A 22857-nucleotide genomic window follows, 5' to 3' on the forward strand; every position below is an offset into this window, starting at 1 on the left:
ACTCATCTTGGGGATACTTGTCCTGGGGGGACACTCGTCCTAGGGGACACACTCGTCCTGGGGGGACACTCGTCCTGGGGACATTCATCCTGGGGATAGTAGTCCTGGGGGGACACTCGTCCTGGGGGGACACTCGTCCTGGGGGGACACTCGTCCTGGGGGCACTCATCCTGGGGATAGTAGTCCTGGGGGGCCACTCGTCCTGGGGACACTCGTCCTTGGGGGGACACTCGTCCTGGGGGGGACAGTCGTCCTGGGGGGGGACACTCGTCCTGGGGGCCCTGTCCTGAGGGACCTCCCGTTCGGTGGAGACTCGTTCTGTCGCGAGAGGCCGTGTGCTGGGAGTCCCCTTGGGTCCGCTTCCCCTCCTTCCCTTCCCCGTTCTCAGACCCTCAGGCCGGCCCCAGGCGCCCTCAGCCGCCACCGTCTCTGCAGCCGGACCTAGCGCTCGCGGCCCCGCCTCCACACCCGGCGGGGCCCTCCCGCAACCGCCGCCCCGCCCCGCCCCGCCCCGCCCCGCCCCGCCCCGCCCCGCAAGCCTGGACCGCGCGCGTGGACACTTTCTGCGCTCCCTGGCCGCCCTGCCGCGCTTCGGTTGGATGCACTCGGCGCTCTGCAGGCTACCTGACGGCGCGCGCACGCACGCACGCACGCAGCCCAGCACTTCCGGCCGCGCCGGCCCCCGCGCCGGTCCGACGGTCACACAGCCGCCGGCGCCCCGAGCGGCATGAGGCGTTGAGGGGCGGGGGACCACCGCGCCGGCGCCATGAACCTCCTGCCGTGTAACCCGCACGGCAACGGGCTGCTCTACGCCGGCTTCAACCAGGACCACGGTGAGGCGCGCCCCGGCCGGGCCTCCGCCCGAGACCCCCGACCCCGCCGCGCCGGGCCAGGCGCGGGCCCGCCCCCCGCTCGCCCGTGCGGGTCCCCGCGGAGGCGGCGGGCGGCGCGGGGCCCGGGGTGGCCCGAGAGCCGTGCGCCCGCCGCACTTCCGCGGGGTGCTAGCGGGTAGCACGCAGCCGGCCTGGGGACCCCCGAGTGCTCCGCGAGCGGCCCGGGCCGCGGGGGCCTCCGGCTCGCTGGGGCCCAGTCGGAGGTGCCGGCGTCGCTGGTGTCGCTGGTGTCGCTGGCGGGCGAGGGCCTTGAGGGCGCGCCCTTGCCCCCGGAACCCAGGTGCGGCCGCTGGAGGCCTGGCCCGCACGGCACTGGGCGGGTGCGCGGCGGGCCTCCCGCGGCCGGGGCGGCCTGCTGGGGACCAGCCGGCTCCGGCCGCCGGGAGACCCCTCGCAGCGCCTACGTGTCGGCTGCGGGAGTTTTGCTTTTGAAAACTTTTTTTTTTTTTTTTTTAGCGGAGCGAGTGCCGCACGATCCCATTTGTGGAGATCATTTCCAGTGGACATTTTTAAACGAGTGATGCGGTGATTGCCCGCCGCACTGGGCAGTGTCTCGGTGTCTGCTTGGTGCGCCAGGCGCTCCTGGGGTTTGGGAGAGCCGGCCCCTGGATGGAGGTGGAAGGTGGAGGGCAGGAAGTTGCTGAATTGGAAGAGGCCGAGCTGACTCGGAGGTGGGGGAGCAGCCGGGCTGCGCGGGGCGCCCGGGGTGGGGTCCCCGCCGCGCCCGGGGTCCTGAGTTTGCCGCCCTCGGGCGGTGTCTGGCTCCGGAGGACCCGTGGCTTTTACATGGGTTCTGGTAATTGCGAGCCTTTTAAGGAGTTAGCAGTGAGATCACAGTTTTACTTGAGAGGCAGAATTACAGACAGAGGGAGAGAAAGAGGCCTTCCGTCCGCTGGGTCACTCCCCAGATGGCTGGAGCTGGGCTGATCCGAAGCCAGGAGCTTCTTCCGGGTCTCCCACGCGGGTGCAGGGCCAAGCGCTTGGGGCATCCTCTGCCTGCCTTCCCGGCCACAGCAGGATCGAGTGGAGCAGCCGGGATTCAAACTGGTGTCCATCTGGGGTGCTGGCCTGTAGGCCGAGGCCCCAGTGTGCTTGCTTAAGCTACTGGTTAGTTAGGTTAATACTCTTTAGCGTAAATTTGTGTCTTTTATTTCTTTGTTTTTTAAAAAAACGAGGGGAGGGGGAGGCCAGCATTGCATAGCAGGTTAAGCTGCTGCCTGCCACGCCGCATCTCATCTGGGAGCCGGTTCTAGACGCAGCTGCTGCACCTTGGATCCAGCTTCCTGCCAGTGAGCCTGGGAAACAGTGGAGAGTGGCCCAGGGGTGTGGGCCCTGCACACACGAGGAAGATCTGGGGGAGGCTCCTGACTCCTCCCTTCGGTCTGGCCCAGCCCTGGCCATCACAGCCATTTGAGGAATAAACCAGCAGGTGGAAGATCTCTGTCTTTTCCTCTCTGTGTAACTCTGACTTTCAAATAGAGAAATAAATAAATAAAGGCAAGATAAAGGAATTTTTTTCCAGAATTTTAAATTGTTCAAAATTTTGGCTTATCTTCTCCCAAAGAAAACCTGTATTACACACTTCAAGCCTCAGTGTACTACATGCACATTTGTGTAATGTGCCCACCTAGGGCCTTTTGATTCCCAAAGGAGGCAGATGTGTTTGAGGACGTAGACTTTTGCTGTGTACTAGCTGGAACAGCAAGACTGGGGTGGCAGCCGAGTTCTTGGCCTACGTCTGGTTCTCACGTTGGGGGGGGTGTCTGAAGGTGGACCCCACACAGTTGGACGAATACCCTCTCAGTGAGTCTGTTGCCAGTTGGGCTTCCTTGGCACTGCTGGCTTCCTTAGGGGTGTGCGCAGGGGCTGAAGGCTTCTTTCTCTGAGAAAAAAAAAAATGATAGCAAGGGTGATGCCCAGCCTCCTGGAGAGAACTTCCCATCGTTTTGCCTTCTAACTTTCTAGTGAGGTTTGCCGCATGTACAGAAACGTGCATGACTTTTCCACACCTCTCACTAGCACCCAGGTTAGGAAATTGATATACATGGCCGCCCTGTGCTCCTTCCAGTTACTGCTCCCTGCCTGACATCTAGCAACGGAGATTAGTTTTTCTTCTGTACTTTTGTGCTGCTTTTTGTTTTTGACTTTATTGACCATCATGTCCCACCCCGCATTGCTGGGTATGATTGTGAATCATTGTTACGGATAGGTAGTGTTCCCTTGTGCAGATACATTGCGGTTCACTTTTCCATTCTGCCCTTGTTGAACATTTGGGTAGGCTCTGGTTTTGGGCACCTTGAATGTAGTGATGTGACTGATTGTTCTGAAACTGTCTTGTGAGCGTGATGTTCACGGCTCTACTGCTGTGTGCCTGGAGCAGGTTGCCTGCAGACGATGGTGCGCTTTCCCAGAGAGCTGGCAGCAGTGTGCCCTCCACCAGCAACTCAGAGCTCCAGGACTCTGTGCCCGGCTCACGCTTGGTGTTTTCCAACATTTTGGCCTTGTTGCTCAGTGTGTAGTAAATCTTACCATGTTTTAGGTGCATTTTCCTGAACTTGTATGTTTGACCATTTGGGCATCTCTTGTGAAATGTCCAAATCTTTTGCTCATTTTTCCACTGAGTTTTCAGCCCATTTCTTCTGGATTTTTTATACAATTTTTTTTGCAGGACGGGGGGGGGGGGGCTCAGGAATATATATGATCTGATGAAGGCAAATAATACAAGTCTAAGCCTAAAACTTGGGAAAGATGTAATGGTTGGGAGATGGAAAATATTCAACTCCTGTATTTTATTTCTGTATTTGCCAACAAGGAAAGCTCTGATTCTTCCATGTGGATTATCTGATTCCAACAACAAAGGGTGTTAGCATCCAAAATAACTTGAGATAACAGCATAGCATTTTCAAGTAAGTTTCAGATAATTACCTTTCAGAATTGCAAAGTGGTTTTTAGCTCCTTGGGGGTTATTGTCACAGGTTCTTGAACCACATGATCTATGGTTTATAAGTGACTTGGGGCCAGCGCCGCGGCTCACTAGGCTAATCCTCTGCCTAGCGGCGCCGGCACACCGGGTTCTAGTCCCGGTTGGGGCGCCGGATTCTGTCCCGGTTGCCCCTCTTCCAGGCCAGCTCTCTGCTGTGGCCAGGGAGTGCAGTGGAGGATGGCCCAGGTGCTTGGGCCCTGCACCCCATGGGAGACCAGGAGAAGCTCCTGGCTCCTGGCTCCTGCCATCGGATCAGCGCGGTGTGCTGGCCGCAGCGCGCCAGCTGTGGCGGCCATTGGAGGGTGAACCAACGGCAAAGGAAGACCTTTCTCTCTGTCTCTCTCTCTCACTGTCCACTCTGCCTGTTAAAAAAAAAATAATTAAAAAAAAATAAATAAATAAGTGACTTGGGTAAAAATGTAGGCAAGTTTTTCACATGTTTCCAGAAGAGTGGCTGAGAAGAAAGTAAGTCTGGTTCTGGATCATAACCAGTGGGATGGAATTTAAGAGGCTTTGCATTGGCTGTCAGACCATTGTGTGGTCGCAGTGAGGAGTTAGACTTGTGGCAGTTCATGGAGAAAGAGGACTGGAGGGTTTGGTTTTTCTCCTGCCAGCCTGAGCATATGTACCAGCAGTTGTTGGACACAGCATTTAAGATGACTGCTGGGTCCCACTTACGGCGGAGGGAGTCCAGGTGCCAGGAACTGAGGCACTGTCGTCGGGAAACTTAGTGTTTTGTCCAGTTCTGAACAGCACTTTTATTTGGACTATCAGAATTTTGATGTGTGCCTTGGAGAGGGTGACCTGGATGGGCTGGGTCATTCACTGTGAGACTATGACAGGGATTTCAGGAGTTAGGAAAATGGACAGATGGGGTCCAAGTTCATCAGTGCTTTTGAGGAACCCATCCTGTCCTGGGGTCTAGAACGACTACTCAGCTCCCCCAGCGCCCAGCTCTTCCCTTACCTGGGCTGCGCTGCCGGGACTGCCTGCCTCGTGGCTGCGCTCCACGGGACGTCTGCTGCTGCCTCTTTAGGCCCTGGCACACAGCACACAGCACACAGCACGCGTCGTGAGAGGCAGGCGCGAGGCTCCTCGGCGCAGCTGCTGGTTCCCTTCGCTGGAATTCAGTGTCCCGCGGGAGCCTGCAGCACTCAGTGACCTGAGCAGCTCTGGGCGTTCCCTTGCTGCCGCCTGGCAAACAGAATGTCCTGCTGGGGTTTGTTTATCACTTGGTAACATTTCTGTGAGGAGTGTTTGTTTGTTTGTTTGTTTGTTTTAATTTGGGGCCCAGCCTTTTGGTGCAGTGGCTTAAGCCACTGCCTGTGATGCCAGACATCCCATGTGAATGCCGGTTTGAGTCCCAGCTGCTCCACTTCTGATCTAGCTCCCTGCTAATGTGCCTGGGAAAACAGCGCAAGGTGGCCCAAGTATTTGGAGTTCCACGCCCCTGGCTGTTGCTGCCACTTGGAGAGTGAACGAACAGATGAAGATTTCTTCTCCTTCTCCCCATACTACCTCTGTTTAAAAGGCAGAATGAGAGAGAGAGAGAGAGAGAGAGAGAGAGAGACACACCTCTGGTTCACTCCTCAAATGGCTGTAATAGGGCTGGGTTGGGCTGAAGCCAGGAGCCAAGAATTCCATCTGGGTTTCCCACATGGCTTGGGCCATCTTCTACTGCCTTCCCAGGCACATTATTAGCAAGAAGCTGAGTTAGCAGAGCGGCTGGGACTAGAACCGGCGCTCCCGGATGAGGTGGCAGTGTCACAGTGGTGTCAAGCTGCTGAGCCGTGATGCTGGCACCTGGAAAGTAGCTCTGACGCGGAGCTTGTCATGTGTATGGCGTGAGCCTCTGTGGGTTCTTGGAGGATGCCGGTTTCTGCAGCCCCTTGCGTTAGCCCCTCTGGACCTAGGGACTAATGTGTCTCTTTCACACCTCCCTGCTTTAGGGTGCTTTGCATGTGGCATGGAGAATGGATTCCGAGTTTATAACACCGATCCACTAAAGGAAAAAGAGAAACAAGGTAAGGAGTAAGTGACAGTTCTTGGCTTCTTCTCTTTCCAACTCTAAGGAATCTAATTTTATCTTGCAGGTTGGGGCGGAGTGGAAGGGGGTATGGCTGTCTTTGAGAAGTCAGTCGGGTTCATGGGCCTCTATAAAGAAGTGCTTGTCCCGCTGCTGCGTGCAGGGTTGTGATCCGCAGGCTCGGGGGTGGGCCCCACTCTGATCCCTAGTGTGTTATCACTCCGTGCGCACCTCTTTCCCCGTCTCTGCCAGGCCTAGCTCTGCTTGCAGGCCATTTTAACTTTTTCCTTGTTGAATGTAGAACTGGAGAAAACGCAAATGTTGGGTTTAATTATAACACATGGAACTCTCAACTCTTGCCACATGATCAGCTCTTAGAGAAAATATTTGTAATAATACGTATTTGTTGCGTCTGTGTGCTTATTTCAGTGTTTTAATCTAGTTTTCCTGAAATACAAATTTTCAGATGTTGGAAATGGGAATTCTGTTGGTAAATCAAATAGTTACAGTTTTTTTTTTTTTTCCTATTTTCCAGGGAAAAACTTAAAATCTATGCGTAGAAATTTTTCAGTTCGTTTTTCTCTTCTATTTTTCCTAAATGTCTGGCATCTCATAAGCCTTTACCTGCTAACAGGTGAGCAGGTCTCAGATAAGTCATAGAGAATGCAAATGTCCTTCTTCTCCCTGTGGTGTGGTTTTGGTTTTTATTCACAGCACCTGTTCAGCTCCTGACTCTAGAACTGCTTGTCAGCTGTCAGACAGGTGCAGCTGGAGTGTGCTGGTGCTGTATGAAGCAGGCCCTTCCATTTTAGCAGGAATATCTCACATCAGGTTTTATTTGAGAGGGGACAGCAGAAACCCTTTCTGGAGTGAAATCGTATGTGTAACCCTGGAATGTAAGGCTTGAGTGGTGCTTTGTATCCAGGAGTTGTGGCCTGGGGTCCTTACCCTTGATTCAGTATAGAAAGGCAGGTGGTCTGGAGGCCAAGAGCTCAGACTTGTCCGCATTGTGAGATCTGAGTTCTGGCTCGCTGCATGACCTGGGGCAAGTTCCCCAGCTTGTGTGGGACTTGGTTTCTCCAGCTGTAAAGTGAGGGTGAGAGCAGTGTCTATGTTGGAATGTTGTAAAAGAATGAATGAGTTAGGATGCACAAAGCACGTTGAGTGTATTATTCTTTCAGTAGACCTCCTTATCCACCAGGATGTGTGCTAAGACCCCGTGCATGCCTGAATCCCTGTGTGGTGCCAAACAGGCACAGTGAAGCAGGCACAGTGAGAGAGTAACAGTGGTGGCAGCTGCCTCAGCATGGGGTTTTTGTTTGCTTGTTTGTTCTCTTACAAAGTTGAGAACTTCTCACCTTTCACCTAAGGGAAGCAGTCACTTTGGTGTATTTGAATTACCAGTATCGCTGCCCTTGCACTTTGGGGCCTTGATGAAGGAATATAAGGGCCACTTGAGTACAAGCAGCGCCTACCCTGACAGGTGATGTGGTGAGAAGGCTGCTGCGTGACGGATGGGCAGGTAGTGTGTGTGGCCAAGTAAAATAGACAAAGGGATGACTCACATGCAGGCACAGGCCAGAGGACAGCCATGGGAGACTTATCATGCTGCCCAGAACAATGTGCAGTGCAGTTCTGCGATTTTTCCATTTAATATCTTTTTTTTTTTTTTAAAGATTTTTATATATTTACTTGAGAGGTAGAGAGAAAGGTCTTCTATCTGCTGGTTCGCTCCCGCAGATGGCTGCGACAGCCGGAGCTGGGCAGATCTGAAGCCAGGACCTTCTTCCAGGTCCCCCATGTGGGTGCAGGGGCCTAAGCTCTTGGGCCATCTTCTACTGCTTTCCCACCATAGCAGAGGGCTGATCAGAAGAGGAGCAGCTAGGACTAGAACCAGTGCCCATATAGGATGCTGGCACCACAGGTGGAGGCTTAGCCTACTGTGCTACAGTGCCAGCCCCATAATGTCTTTGGTTTTTTTTTAAGATTTATTTTTTATTGATTTGAAAGACACAATTACAGAGAAGGAGAGGGAGGGAGGGAAGAAGGGAGGGGAGAAAAAGAGATCTTCGATCTGCTTGTTCACTCCCCAAATGGCTGCAACAGCCAGGCTGAAGCCAAGGACCTGGAGTTTGTTCTGGGTCTCCCACCTGAGTGCAGGGGCCCGAGTACTTGGGCCATCTTCTGCTGCTTCTCTGGGTGCATTAGCAGGGAACTGGATGGGAAGTGGAGAAGCTGGGGCTTGAACTGGCACCCATATGGGCTGCTGGCATCCCAAGCTGAGGCTTAACATGCTGTGCCACAGCGCTGGCCCTTTCATTTAATATCTTCAGACAGAGATTGAGCTTGGCTAATGAACCTTGGAAAGTGAGACCTTGGATGTGAGACACTGCTGTGTCTGCTAGGGTCAGAGAAGTGCCTCAGGTGTGGTGGTCATCTCCCGTCAGTTGTCTGTGTTGGACTTCTGTACATGTTTGGTAAATTAAGATAGTTCTGCTTTATGCAGATAAGTGGTGCAGAATATTTTAAAATAGCTTAACTTGCAAACCTCAGTAGTCCTTAAAAATTGATCACTCAGAGGCTTAACGAGGAGTTGTAGGCATTGGTATCAAAGTCAAACATGAGTAGCATGTTAACAGCTCCTTCCTAATGGATGAAGTGTTTACAGTGAATACAGAATTTCTTATAAAAAATAAGTTAGACAAGAAGCATCTAAAACTGTTAAGTTCCAGAGAAGTGGACATTCTCAAGCGTGGTGCATCTTGCAGGTGTCTTCACCTTCTGCTGCTCAGCTCTGTTGTCTGGGGCAGGCTGTTCTTGGGCTTAGCATGTAGGGAGTTACTGCATGTGTACACGTGTGCTTATGTGAGCAGTGAATCACATAATTAATTATGTGAGCAGATTAAGTTCCTGGCAACTTGGATGTAACAGCAGAAGAGCAGAAAAGATGGCTTTGTTCCTGTTTTGGTGCAGTGGTTTACTTGCCTAGATATGAGGAAGGAAGTGTGCCTGATTCGCAGCGTCTGTCCTGGATCTGGGCCGGGGCCTTGCTGACTGCAGCGTGGCTGGGCGCCTGCTGCAACTTGGCTAGAACATGGTGCTGACAGCGCAGGGTAGCCACCCTCAGGATTCCTGGTCCTGAAAAGCAGGGAAGCAGTGTTCCCCCGCCTCACTCCACGATGAGGGTTCCGTGTCTCCTGCGCACGCACACGGGCAGTAGACTCACTCACTGCGAAGACAGTTCGGCTGGGACCTCAGTGAGGAAGCTGCCCTGGAGTTGAAAATGAGCCGTCTCAGCCCTTGTGGTGGTGCCCTGGCTTCACACACATCTGCTAGTGTACTGCAGAGGAGTTCAGCAGCTGTAATTAGAACAGATGGAAGGTTTCAGGAGTGATCCGTTTGGATGACTGAGAGGAAGACACAGGTCGTGCTCATTCAGTCAAGAGGGACAAAGTGTTTTTGTAGAGAGTTTAGGAGTACATACATGGGAGCTCTCTCAAATAAATCAAACAATTTTTAAAAAAGATTTTATGGTGGGGGTGGCACTTGGATTAGCCCGTTAAGCTGCCGCCTGCAGTGCCAGCATCCCATATGAACACTGGTTAGAATCCCAGCTGCTCCACTTCCGATCCAGCTCTCTGCTATGGCCTGGGAAAGCAGTAGAAGATGGCCCAGATTCTTGGACCCCTGCACCCACGTGGGAGACCTGGAAGAAGCTCCTGGCTTCGGATCAGCTCAGCTCCGGCTGTTGCGGCCTTCTGGGGAGTGAACCAGCTGATGGAAGACCTCTCTCTCTCTCCCTCTCCCTCTGCCTCTGCCTCTCTCTAACTGTAACTCTACTTTTCAATTAAATAAATAAATCCTGAAAAAAAGATTTCATGGAAAAATGTTTTGAAAAATAAATGCTTTGGTCCAAAAAGTTATACATCAAAATAGAAAGTGCTATATAAAATTAAAGCTTAAAAGGGTTTCTTTTTTTTTATTGTAGCATGCTAATGAGTGTGAGGTGGTGTCTCATTGTGATTTTGATTTGCATTTCCTGAAGAGCAGTGATGTTGAGCATCTTTTCATCTGCTTGGTTGGCAACCTGCAAGTCTTTGCGTTTTTTGTTTTTGGTTTGTTTTGTTTTTTGTTTTGTGTTGTTTTGTTTTTGTTTTTTGACAGATAGTTAGACAGTGAGAGAGAGAGACAGAGAGAAAGGTCTTCCTTCCGTTGGTTCACCCCCCAAATGGCTGCTACAGCAGGTGCACTGCACCAATCCGAAGCCAGGAGCCAGGTGCTTCTCCTGGTCTCCCATGGGGTGCAGGGCCCAAGCACTTGGGCCATCCTCCACTGCACTCCTGGGCCACAGCAGAGGGCTGGCCTGGAAGAGGAGCAACCGGGACAGAATCCGGCGCCCATATGGGATGCCGGCACCGCAGGTGGAGGATTAACCAAGTGAGCCACAGCGCCGGCCCCTGGGTTATTTGATTTTTCTGTTGTTGAGTTGTAAAAGTTCTCCAGATATTCTGGATATTAACTCTATCAGATTGCACGCTTTCAAATATTTTTTCCCCATTCCCTAGGGTGCCTTTTGATTCTGTTGCTTGTATCCTTTGGTGCACAAAAGGTTTTCAGTTTGGTGTAGTTCGGGGGGCTGGCACTGTGGCGTAGTAGGTTAAAACCCAAGCCTGCAGCACCAGCAATGCATGTGGGTACCAGTTTCAGTCCCAGCTGCTCTACTTTAAATACAGCTCCCTGCTAATGCACCTGGAAAAGCACTGGGAGATGGCCCACATCCTTGGGCCCCTGTACCCACATGGGAGACCTGGAAGAAGCTCCTGGCTCCTGGCTTCAGATGGGCTCACCTCCAGCTGTTGAGGCCATTTGGGAAGTGAACCAGTGGATAGAAGACTTCTCTCTCTGGCTCTACCTCTCTCTGTAACTCTTTCAAATAAATAAAATAAATCTTTTAAAAAAGTTTGGTATAGTTCCTTTTGACCAGTTTTGCATTTTTTTTAAAGATTTATTTTATTTATTTAAAAGAGTTACAGAGAAAGGGAGAGACAGAGAGGTCTCCCATCTGCTGTTTCACTCCCCAGTTGGCTGCAATGCCCGGAGCTGCGCCGATCCGAAGCCAGGAGCTTCTTCGGGGTCTTCCATGAGGGTGCAGGGGCCCAAGGACTTGGGCCATCCTCCACTGCTATCCCAGGCCATAGCAGAGAACTGGATCAGAAGAGGAGTAGCTGGGACTAGAACCACCGTCCGTATGGAATGCCAGCACTTCAAGCCAAGGCTTTAACCTGCTGCGCCACAGTGCCAGCCCCAACTAGTTTTGCTTTTTGGCTGTGTTTTTAATGTCATATCTAAGAAATTACGGTCGATCCAGTGTCATGAACTTTTCCTTTTGTTTAGCTCTTTAATTCATTTTGAGTTTATTTTTATGTGTGGTGTAAGATAAAAGTCCAGCTTCATTCTCTTGTTAGTGACATATGGCTTTCCTAGCATTTCAGACTTCACTGGAAGAGACATTTAAATGATGAGAAAGCTTCTGGTGTGCCTTCTGAGATTTTAGAGGTTTTTCTGCAGCTTAAATACAAACGTAGCTCTTTCATGGTCTCACTAAGCTGGCGTCTTAGGGCGAGGTAATGCTTAACTCTTCTGGGGTGTTAGGACAGGTGTGCAAGAGTTCTGAGCCCTTCGTTACCGCCTTCTTAGCCAGTCACCATTCTCATTTCTGAGAGTAGTTGAATTGCTGACTAAAAATGAAATGCTGTCACATGTCTTGACTTGCTTTACTTTAAAATTCATACTTCTAAAAATTGCCTTTTTCAACTTATCATTTCAGAATTCCTAGAAGGAGGAGTTGGCCATGTTGAAATGTTATTTCGCTGCAACTATTTAGCTCTCGTTGGTGGTGGAAAAAAGCCGAAGTACCCTCCCAACAAAGGTAAAGTGATTGTGCATTATTGTTCCCGTACCTGTGCTTGTTGTTACACATGTTGTGAGCTAGTTTTAAAGCAAGTACATAAGTGAGAGCCACTGGCTGATGGAAACAGTCATTTGGTTCTGAGTCTGGAACACTGAGGGTGTGTGTGTACATCTGCACGGGTGATGAAGGGGATGGCAGTGCAGGAGGCCGGCTTTTCCAGGGTAGAGGGAGGAATGGAGACCTTTACCCACCCTGGCCAGAGACTTAGCACTTACGGAGTAGTTTACAGCAGCTGTTGCCTGAGGGTAAAACACAAGGAAGGAATGGGAGGTGGATGGGACAGATGCGAGTGCTGCAAGATCCGTGCCTTCGGAAAGTTCTAGTCTTGAAGCAGTGCACAGGGTCAAGTGAGGGGGCGGTGGAGGTTGGAGGCAGACTTGGAGGCTCTTGTTTATGAGAAGTGGGGAGAGGAGCAAGGCTCTTGTCAGGTGAATGCTGGGAGGTGGAGGCCTGAGGAGACTGTGGGGTCTGCTGACGTGGTGACCGCTGGTAGCCTGGAGAACTGCGGGTGGGTCCCGTGATCTGATGGCCTTTGTCCCTTAGAGGTTCAGGTGCTGGAAACTCAGTCCCCCTTGTTAGCAGTATTGAGGGTTGGAACCTGGTGAGAGCTGATGAGGTCATGGAGTGCCACACTGGGAAGGGAGTGGATTCTTGTTTTCACTGAACTGGATTGTTTAACGAGTTGTTTGTTATAAAGCAAGGCTCCTCTCCATGTTGGGCCTCTGGCACACACAGTGCTCCTGTGGTGTGATGCCATCTGCCATGTTAGGCTGCCTGAGGGAGGCCGCTGCCAGACACAACCAGCTCATTCTGAATTTCCCTGCCCTCAAAACTGTGAACCAGTAAACTTTTCTATAACTTACCCTTGGATATTTTGTTACAGCAACAGAAAGTAAACTAAGACAGAACCTGACTATGACTGGTGCCAAGAGTGGTGGGTGGGCTGGCGCCACGGCTCTCTAGGCTAATCCTCCACCTTGCGGCACCGGCACACCGGGTTCTAGCCCCGGTCGGGGCGCCGGATTCTGTCCTGGTTGCCCCTCTTCCAGGCCAGCCCTCTGCTGTGGCCCGGGAGTGCAGTGGAGGATGGCCCAGGTCCTTGGGCCCTGCACCCCATGGGAGTCCAGGAGAAGCACCTGGCTCCTGCCATCGGATCAGTGAGGTGCGCCAGCCGCCGCGCTGGCCGCAGCAGCCATTGGAGGGTGAACCAACGGCAAAGGAAGACCTTTCTCTCTGTCTCTCTCTCTCACTGTCCACTCTGCCTGTCCAAAAAAAAAAAAAAAAAAAAAGTGGTGGGCGGTGGGAAAGGAGGCAGGGAGGAGAAGGTGGCGGCTGAGCGAGCCACGTGCAGGGTGGGATGTGCTCCAGCAGGAGGCCTGGTTAGAGGGTGAGCAGGGGCTCTGGCTAAGATGATTGACGCAGCAGCAACGAGGGGGGCCGCGTGCAAAGGCCGAGGCTCCAGATGCAGGGGCGCTGGGTGGGAGCACCACAAGGTACGTGATTGAGCTCGGGACGTGCGGGAGCACTTCACAAAGCCATGGGGATGGAATTGAAAGGCAGGTGTATTTTGGTCCAAAAAAATTGAAATCCATGCATAGTTTTTTCATAAACCGTCCATACTCCATTTTCAAATAGTTTCGAAGCCGTTATCTATGTCTAGATTTTTTTGGAGCCAAAATAAACAACATTTAATTTTTTTTTTCCCCACAAAATTTTTGACGTACCTGTGCAGAGTCTGCACTCGGGTGAGGGTTGAGGGGTAGCCCTGATGCATTTGGGTTTTGTTTTACTTTGAACTAAGTAGGGAGAAATTGAATCAGATTGTTGGCAGGAAAAATAGCGCATGCCTGATTCTGAGGTCTTGGCCTCCCAGGCCCAGTTCTGTGTGTGGCCTTTAGAGGGTGGAGAGTGGTTGCCAGCACGGCAAGGCAAGGTAATTTTTAAATCATTAATAAAACTTGTTCTGTGAGCGGTTTTAGATTCACAGAAAACTGAGTGGAGAGTGGAGAGTTGCCCCGGAGGGTGTGAGGCATGTTGCAGTTGGTGAGCCTGCATGGAGTCCACACTCACAGGAGGGTCCCTCTTGGTATCGTGCGGTTTCTTGTGTTTTTTGTTTTAAACAGGCAGAGTTAGACAGAGAGAGAGACAGAGAGAAAGGTCTTCCTTCCGTTGGTTCACCCCCCAAATGGCTGCTACAGCAGGTGCGCTGCACCGATCCGAAGCCAGGAGCCAGGTGCTTCTCCTGGTCTCCCATGTGGGTGCAGGGCCCAAGCACTTGGGCCATCCTCCACTGCACTCCTGGGCCACAGCAGAGAGCTGGCCTGGAAGAGGAGCAACCAGGACTAGAACCCAGGGTGCCGGTGCCGCAGGCGGAGGATTAGTCAAGTGAGCTGTGGCGCCGGCCAGTGTTGTGTGGTTTTGACAAGTGGATAGTGACGTGTGTCCCTGTACAGTGTCCTCCAGAGCAGTTTCCCTGCCCTGAGATCCTCCAGGCTCTGCCTGTCCATCCTTCAATAGCTGACCTTCTGACCGTCTTCAGAGCTGTGGTTGGACCCGTGCAGTGTGTGGTCTTGCAGACTTGCCTCATTCAGCTGGCAGTGTGCCTGTAGAGCTGCTCTGGGTCTCTTCCTGGCCCCAAAGCTGCTTTCCTTTTAGTGCTGAGCACTGTTTCATTCAGACGCACCACACACTGTTTATCTGCTTAACCTCCGAAGGACGTCTGGGTTGACATTTAGGGACAAACATCCGTGTGCGGGTTTTCTGTGGATCTGGCTTTGAGCCGTCGAGGGCTGAGAAGCCCTGCACTCCGCCCTTGGTTGAGCCAGCGAGGCTGTCCAGTGCGCGGTCAGGGCAGTGGAGAGAGGCATCACACTGCGCCTGGTCTTAGTGGGAGCTTGCTCGTTTCTCCCTGCTCACTTGGATGTTAGCTGTGTGTTTTTGTAGTCTGTCAAGCTGAGAGATTTCCCAAGTTGTTTTTTTTTTTTAATTTTTTTTTATTTAAAAAATTTTTTTTTTGACAGGCAGAGTGGACAGTGAGAGAGAGACAGAGAGAAAGGTCTGCCTTTGCCGTTGGTTCACCCTCCAATGGCCACCACAGCCGGCGCACCGCGCTGATCCGATGGCAGGAGCCAGGTGCTTTTTCCTGGTCTCCCGTGGGGTGCAGGGCCCAAGCACCTGGGCCATCCTCCACTGCACTTCCTGGCCACAGCAGAGAGCTGGCCTGGAAGAGGGGCAACCGGGACAGAATCCGGCACCCCGACCGGGACTAGAACCTGGTGTGCCGGCGCCGCTAGGCAGAGGATTAGCCTAGTGAGCCGCGGCGCCGGCCTATTTCCCAAGTTTTTATAATAAATGCTGTTGGGTGTTTCCTGATGCTTTTTCTGAACCTACTGACAGGATCATGTGATTCTTCTTCTGGCCTGCAGTGTCTTAGGTTTTGGTATCAGAGTAACACTGACCTCAGAGTGACGTGAGAAATGTTCCTGAGCCGGTGCTGTGGTGCAGGTGGCTGAGCCTCTCCTCGCACTGCTGGCATCCTGTGGCAGAGCGCCCCCTGCCCTGCTGCTGCTCCAGTTTCCTGCTAATGCACCTGGGGAAGCAGTGGGTCATGGTCCAAGTACGTGGCTTCCTGCCGCCCACGTGGGAAGCCTGGATGGAGCTCCTGGCTCCTGGCTTCAGCTTGACCCAACTCTGGCTCTGTGGGCATTTGAGAACTGAACCAATGGATGGAAGCTCGCTCTCCCTCGCTCTCTCGCTCTCGCTCTCGCTCTCGCTCTCGCTCTCGCTCTCTCTCCCTCTCCCTCTCCCTCTCCCTCCCCTCCCCTCCCCTCCCTTCTCTCTCTTGATCTGCTTGTCAAGTATATAAATGCATCTTTTTTTTTTTTTTAAGGTTTATTTTATGTTTTGAAGGAAAGAGTTAGAGGGTGGAGACAGGGAGATCATCCATCCACAGGTTCACTCCCCAAATGGCTGTGATGGCCAGGGCTGGGCCAGGCAGGAGCCAGCAGCTTTATCTGGGTCTCCTACTTGAGTGCAGGGGCCTAAGCACTTGGGCTATCCTCTGCTGCTTTCCCAGGTGCATTAACAGGGAGCTGGATCAGAAGCAGAGTAGCCAGAAGTTGAACCAGGTATTGTGATAGGGGTGTGGGTATCTCAAACAGTAGCTTGACCTACTGCATAATTTCTTAAATGTTTAGTTAGGAGTTACCAGTGTCACATCTGGCTCTAGTGCTTTAAGTCTGTGGAAGTACTAATTACTGACTCAATTTCTTTAATAGCCATAGGCCTATTTACATTGTTTATTACTAAAGGTAATTTTAGGCCAGCGCCGTGGCTCAATAGGCTAATCCTCCGCCTGCAGCGCCTGCACACTGGGTTCTAGTCCCGGTCAGGGCACCGGATTCTGTCCCGGTTGCCCCTCTTCCAGGCCAGCTCTCTGCTGTGGCATGGGAGGGCAGTGGAGGATGGCCCAGGTCCTTGGGCCCTGCCACCCACATGGGAGACCAGGAGAAGCACCTGGCTCCTGGCTTCGGATCAGCGTGATGCGCCAGCCGCAGTGCGCCGGCTGTGGTGGCCATTGGAGGGTGAACCAACGGCAAAGGAAGACCTTTCTTTCTGTCTCTCTCTCTGTCTACTCTGCCTGTCAAAAAAAAATAAAAAATAAATAAATAAAGGTAATTTTAAAATTTATTTGAAAGGCAGAGTTAGAAATGTGGGGAGAGACAGATCTTCCATCTGCTTGTTCACTCCTCAAATGGCCACAACAGCTGGAGCTGGGCTGGACCAGAGCCAGGAGCTTCTGGGTCTCTCACATGGATAGGGACCTAAGGACTTGGGCCATCTTCTGCTCCTTTTCCAGGCACGTTGGCAGGAAGTGGAGCAGCCAGGAGTTAACTGGCACCCATGTGGTTTGCTAGTGTTGCAGGCAATAGCCTTGCCTACTATGCCACAACACCAGCCCCTATAAGTAATTATTTTTAAAGATTTTATTTATTTATTTGAGAGGTAACATTACAAAGAGAGCGAGAAACAGAAAGGTCTTCCGTCTGCCAGTTCACTACTCAAATGACTGCAACAGCCAGAACTGAGCTGATCCAAAGCCAGAATCCAGGAACAACTTCTGGGTCTCCCACGTGGGTGCAGGGGCCCAAGGACTTAGGCCATCTTCTGCTGCTTTCCCAGGCTGTGGCAGAGAGCTGGATCAGAAGAGGAGCAGCTGGGACACAAGCCAGTGCCGATATGGGATGTTTGTGCCACAGGCAGAGGTTTAGCCTAATATGCCACAGTACCAACCCCTAAAAGTAACGTTTAAAAAAAGAATTCATTCTGGGAGCCAGCACTGTGGCATAGCAGGTTAAAGCTACCACCTGTGGTGCCAGCATCTCATATGGGTGCTGGTTTGAATTCCAGCTTCTCTACTTCCAATCCAGCTCTCTGCCATAGCCTGGGAAAGCAGTGGAAAATGACCCAAGTCCTTAGGCCCCTGCACCCGCGTTGGAGACCCATAAGAAGCTCCTGGCTTCAGATCGGCTCAGCTCCACTGTTGCGGCCATCTGTGGAGTGAACCAGCAGATACAAGACCTCTCTCTCTCATTCTCTTTCTGCCTCTGCCTTTCTGTAACTCTGCCTTTCAAATAAACAAATCTCTTAAAAAATCAGTCTGATTAGTATTTTAGATTAAAAACATTTTTAATAATGTTAAAGTTACTTCTTAAATTTACTGTTAGTATTTTAATTACAAAGGAAGCTATATAGTGTTGAAATATAAAAAAATCTAGCATCTTTGGTTTATGAAAAATAGGATTGAGGCTTGCTTTGTGGTGCTGTGTGTAGGTTCAGCTGCCACCAGTGATGTCCACATCTTATATCGGAGTGCCTGGGATCAAATCCCACTTCCACTTTCAATCTAGTTTCCTTCTAATGTACATCCTGGGAGGCAGTGGGATAGCTCAGATACTTGGGTCCCTGACACTCACGTGGGAGACTGATGGAATTTTGGATCCTGGCTTCAGCCAGGACCAGCCCTGGTTGTCATGGGCATTTGGGAGTGAACAGTGGATACAGCATACCTGTGTGTGTGTGTGTTTGTCTCTGCCTTTCAAGCAGATAAAAATACATAAATAAAACATTAGAGAAACGATAGAACAAGATTGGGGGAACTTGGCATTGCAGTAGATTGAGGAAGTTGTAACTGGAGCTGTTTGATGGCCACCTCTTTTCTATTTAGTAAAGAATTGAGGGGACAAGCAAAGAATTCATAGTTTATACATCAGGGACTTTGTTAAAAGATAAACATAAAATCCTGGCATGAACATTTTTATTCATTTTGTCTTTATGAAGCTGCATTTTATTTGAACACCCACCTACTTTTTCTGACATGTATTTTAATATTGGGAACAAAATAGAGCCCTGTGCACAGAACATGGAAGATAGCCAGGGCTCGGTGCCGTGGCTGTGACTTGCCGGCCTGCGTGAAAGTGCAGCAGGAAGACAGCCCAGGCCGGCACCTGGCCACGTCTGCTCTGGCGCGAGTCGTGCTGCCTCTGTGGACTGGGTTGTGGCTTTTTCAGGAATTTCTGAACGTGGAGTTGATCTGGACCTTGTCATCTGCAGGAGTCCGTCGTGGCCTGCTTTTCGGTGCTAGGTTGAGGAGCCAAAGGAAGTGCAACTTGAATGGCTTTAGAAATCCTGGAGTACAAAGTGCCTATTGCCAGGAAGATGATTTTTTCAAGTGAGGTGGCTGCACTGAGTGAGTTGTCCCTCTGGCTGACATGTGACCGTTCAGCATTCTTTGAGGATAATAGTGCAGTGTTTGTTAAATGAAGAGACGAGGTTGATGGAATAAGTACAAAATTGTTTCACTTTTGAATGGTCATGAATTTTAGTTAACTTCTTGAACACTACATAGATATGACGTTCCTCAGTGATAAGTTTAGTAGTTCTGTGTGCTTGTGTCACATAATCTTTTGACTTGAAGTTTAGGTCACTTATTCCATTCTGGAAAAATTCACATCTAGATTTAACCTCGAAGACACATGTTATGTCTTCAGGACCTGTAGGCAGAATTGTCAAAATTTCTCTGCCATCTTTGCCTGTGACCTGACTTGAGGAAAACTGACTTTTCCACACCTCATACCCTACTTAGAGAAGATAGGAAGCACTGGGCTGATGGTCACTCTCAGGCTTAAAGATCACTTGTAAGTGACCTTGGCCCTTGGGACACAGACTGCTGGTACATCCTATTATGGGGTATTGCAGTGGAGCAGGAGAGCAAAACAAAAGGGATTTCTGTCCCTGAAGAGCAGGAGTAACCAGCGAGAGTGGGTGGAGTTGGAGCAGTTACTGAGCCCGGGTTTTGTCTGTCTGGTTTTGCTATGGAAGTTTTTGGTACAGGTGTGTCTCTAGCACCTTAAGATCTCTTTGGCACAATCACGTTGAACCTGGAAGAGGGGGGAAAACAGATGCTTTCCTGAAGTAACCCATCAAGGATTAGGAGCGAGGAGACTCGGAGCCTGGCTGTGTGTGCCTGTGTGCACAAACTTGTGAGACAGGGTGGACGTGGTGTCGCGCAGGGGGAAGGGGTGGAGGGAGCAGATGAGCACCTGGCCATCAAGAAGAGTTTTGAGCAGGGGAGGCAGGGGTCTAAGAGGTCGTCCCTGGCACAGCCCCGGGAGCCTGACCGCGTCCCAGGCCTCCCAGGTGCAGGGGTTTGGGTGTTCAGCGGTGGGGCGGTGCCTGCAGTAGGGCGAGCCGCCAGCTCACGTGTCCAGGTGGCATCTCCGTACCCCAGCACTGTGACCTGTCTGTGATCACGACCACAAGTTGTTTGATGTTTCAGTGATGATATGGGACGACCTGAAGAAGAAGACTGTTATTGAAATAGAATTTTCTACAGAAGTCAAAGCAGTCAAGTTGCGGCGAGATAGGTAGGTTTGGTGCCAATGCTTTTTAAAGGTGGAATTTGACTTCCTCTAAAGATGACTGAAATGTTTTTCTGAAGAGAACTGTTGAAATGATGTGATGAAATGCTGATGAGAGCAGGCTTCTGGCCTCTGGTGGTGAGGACGCCTGTAGATCCGCTCTGGAGAGCCTGATCTTGACCTCTGCCTCTCGCCCGAGAGTTCCGTTTCCTGCTAATGGAGCCCTGGAAGGGGCAGTGATGGCTCAAGTGATTGGATTCCTGTCGTGAAAGTAGGAGACCCGGATTGAGTTCCTGGCTCCTGGCTTGGCTTGGCCCAGCCCTGGCTTTTTTGATCATTTGGGGAATGAACTAGCAGATAGGAGATCTCTCTCTGTCTCTGTGCCTTTCAAATTAAATAAATAAATAAATAAATATTTAAAAAACAAAGTTGATGACTATTGTCTGTGATCCGAAGGTGTAGTGAGGACTGAGGCCGGCAGGGTCATGGTTCCCAGGCTCCCTTGAGGGGCAGTTCTTGCTGGGTGTGGGTGACTCCAGGAGCGCTGTCCCATCTGGCAGGTGCAGTGCTGAGCCCTGAGGTGCTTCGCTGTCCCATGCACTGTCTTCCGTGCGTGTTTTCAATGGGAAAGTACAGGAAAATTGGGAAGCTACTTGGAGGAGAGGTTGTGGGCTCACCCGTTGAAAGGAGTCGGTTTCTCTCCTAAATGCCTTAGTGGCATTTGGGAAACTGCAAATTTGTCCAGACACTGAGCAGCGTTTAGCAGAGCTTCATTCATTTAGGTTTCAACTTGATGTAATCGATGTGTTCTCACAAGTCCCATTTGTCAGCTGGAGGAGGACCAAGAGGCCAAGCAGGGTAAATAGATGGGAGCCCTGTCGTCCCTGTTCTTGTGTGGCTTCTTAATTCTAGTAACCTCAGTTTTCACACGACCTTAGTGATGTACCTGCTTGAGTCAGATCAAGGACCTTTTACTTTGAAACTAGTGTTAAGACGTCTAGAAGAGAATATATAGAAATCAGATTTCTGCCATGTTTGTCTCCTCCAGATGAGAAGTTTGATGATAACGTCTCTGAACCTCAGCAAGTTCTGAGGCAGAGGTGCTCCCTGGGGGTGAATCACCCACTTGGGCTTGCCTCCAGGGCACCCTGTGGGGCTGTTTCCGAAGGCCCCTCTTGCATAGGCCTGGGATGCAGGAATGAGCTTTTCTTTTTTTTTTTTTTTTTTTTTTTTGACAGGCAGAGTGGACAGTGAGAGAGAGAGACAGAGAGAAAGGTCTTCCTTTGCCGTTGGTTCACCCTCCAATGGCCGCCACGGCCGGCGCGCTGCGGCCGGCGTACCGCGCTGATCCGATGGCAGGAGCCAGGAGCCAGGTGCTTTTCCTGGTCTCCCATGGGGTGCAGGGCCCAAGCACCTGGGCCATCCTCCACTGCACTCCCTGGCCACAGCAGAGAGCTGGCCTGGAAGAGGGGCAACCGGGACAGAATCTGGCGCCCCAACCAGGACTAGAACCCAGTGTGCCGGCGCCACTAGGCGGAGGATTAGCCTAGTGAGCCGCGGCGCCGGCCAGGAATGAGCTTTTCAAATGTGATGTTTTCAATGATTGAAGTTTCAGAACAATAACAGAAATCACAAATGTTTGAGGACAGTAGCTCTGATTCTTGTTTTTCTTTGCAGAATTGTGGTGGTTTTGGATTCCATGATTAAGGTGTTCACGTTCACACACAATCCGCATCAGTTGCATGTCTTTGAAACCTGCTATAATCCGAAAGGTGAGAAATGTGGAGAAAGTGGTCCGTGGCGGGATGCAGAGCTCTCCTGGGTGCCCCGGTCCCCTGCATGGGTTCTGGTCTGAGCAGTGTCTCCCTGGTTTGAGCTGTGAGCACACTGGGGACGTTGGGTCTTCCCTCTTTGCTGCAGCTCGGTTCTGAGATTCAGCTCACTGAGTCTGTGCTGGCTCTCTTCCTTCTCTCTCCCCCAGTGACCTCAGTCATGTAGGAATTTGAGGTAAACCCGGGAACCCATAATTTTGTGTAGCTCTCAGCCTGTTTCCACTTGGGAGCCACTGAGTTCTGGTGTGGTGAATGCTCTCTTTTCCTCTGATTCGGGGGGGATTGCTTTTGGCTACTTTGTTACTTGTATCATCTTTCTATCTTTTTTAAATGTTGGGGTCCCCCCCTAGTTCCAAGAAGTTTATATAAAGTGCTTATTTTAAGAATATCATCTGATAAATTTTAATAGTTATAAGACATAGAATGTCCCATCACCTGGAAGTTTTACCAGGCACCTGACCCCCTAGTTTGGCCTCTTCCGATGTATTTAGATAATTCTTTTCCTTAGATAGTTCTGAGATTTCTCCAAGTTTGTTGAATATATTATTATTCTGCTTGTTTTGAAAGCTGAGTAATATATTCTGTCATGTGGGTAGTGGGTCTACCGCTACCGCTGTTTACGTTTGCTCATTTCTTGGCTGTTACGAGTGAAGGCTGCCATGAGTCTTCCCATACCTGCTCTCTGCAAGTGTGTCTTCAGCCCTGGCTTCCTGCCAGGTGGCCACTGTGGCCAGCGTGTCTCGGGTGTCAGACTACTTCTCTGAGTGTGGTGATGGTGAACATCTTTCTCAAATACCTGTTTGCGATCACAAAACTGCTTTTGGAAGTGTCTCTTCAGATTTTCTGCCCACTTTTAATTGATTGCCTTATCTCATTGCTGAAGTTTAAGGGTTCGTTACATGAGTTAGTTGAGCCCTTGTCAGGTCCGCGCTTGTGTCTTTCAGCCTGTGATGTTTTTCGTATCAAAGATGCTTTTATGCTTCCCTCTGAAGCTCAGTTGCTGGAGATCTTAAGTCTGTGGTTCGTTTCAGGTTAATTTTTGTAGATGGTGTGTGGCAAAGACCTACGTTTGTGTTCTTTGTTTTTGTTTTATTTTGTATGAATCTGAAATTTTGGGTTCCATTTGTTGAAAATAAGCTTGCTTCTTTGTGAGATTGCCTGGTGCCTTTGTTTGATCAGGTGAGAATGTCTTTCCTAGACTGTAGATTCCGCTCAGTCCCTTGTGTTTTTGTC

At 50.9% G+C, this 22857-nt stretch overlaps 1 protein-coding gene across 6 annotated transcripts in view; it reads left to right on the forward strand.

Moving 5' to 3' along the window:
- Nucleotides 1-668: 668 nt before the first annotated feature.
- WDR45B (WD repeat domain 45B) overlaps nucleotides 669-22857 on the forward strand; it is a 29328-nt gene continuing 7139 nt past the window's right edge. For 2 of the 6 annotated variants that reach the window (XR_016224379.1, XM_070060075.2), the window contains exons 1-5: nucleotides 669-833; nucleotides 5826-5900; nucleotides 11730-11831; nucleotides 19711-19798; nucleotides 21470-21564. Coding sequence is in view for 4 of the 6 variants with exons in the window: in XM_070060075.2 (XP_069916176.1) it covers nucleotides 767-833; nucleotides 5826-5900; nucleotides 11730-11831; nucleotides 19711-19798; nucleotides 21470-21564 (427 nt within the window). In the remaining 2 variants the exon portion in view is untranslated. Of the gene's footprint in view, nucleotides 834-1349; nucleotides 1565-3705; nucleotides 3800-5825; nucleotides 5901-11729; nucleotides 11832-19710; nucleotides 19799-21469; nucleotides 21565-22857 lie in introns of those variants that run through there. The other 4 variants (XR_016224380.1, XM_089318536.1, XM_070060076.2 and 1 more) reach the window with 3 other exon arrangements.

The sequence above is a fragment of the Oryctolagus cuniculus genome, chromosome 17 (genome assembly GCF_051225735.1).
Source record: "Oryctolagus cuniculus isolate XC-2025 breed Fujian yellow rabbit chromosome 17, ASM5122573v1, whole genome shotgun sequence".
Lineage (NCBI taxonomy): Eukaryota > Metazoa > Chordata > Mammalia > Lagomorpha > Leporidae > Oryctolagus > Oryctolagus cuniculus.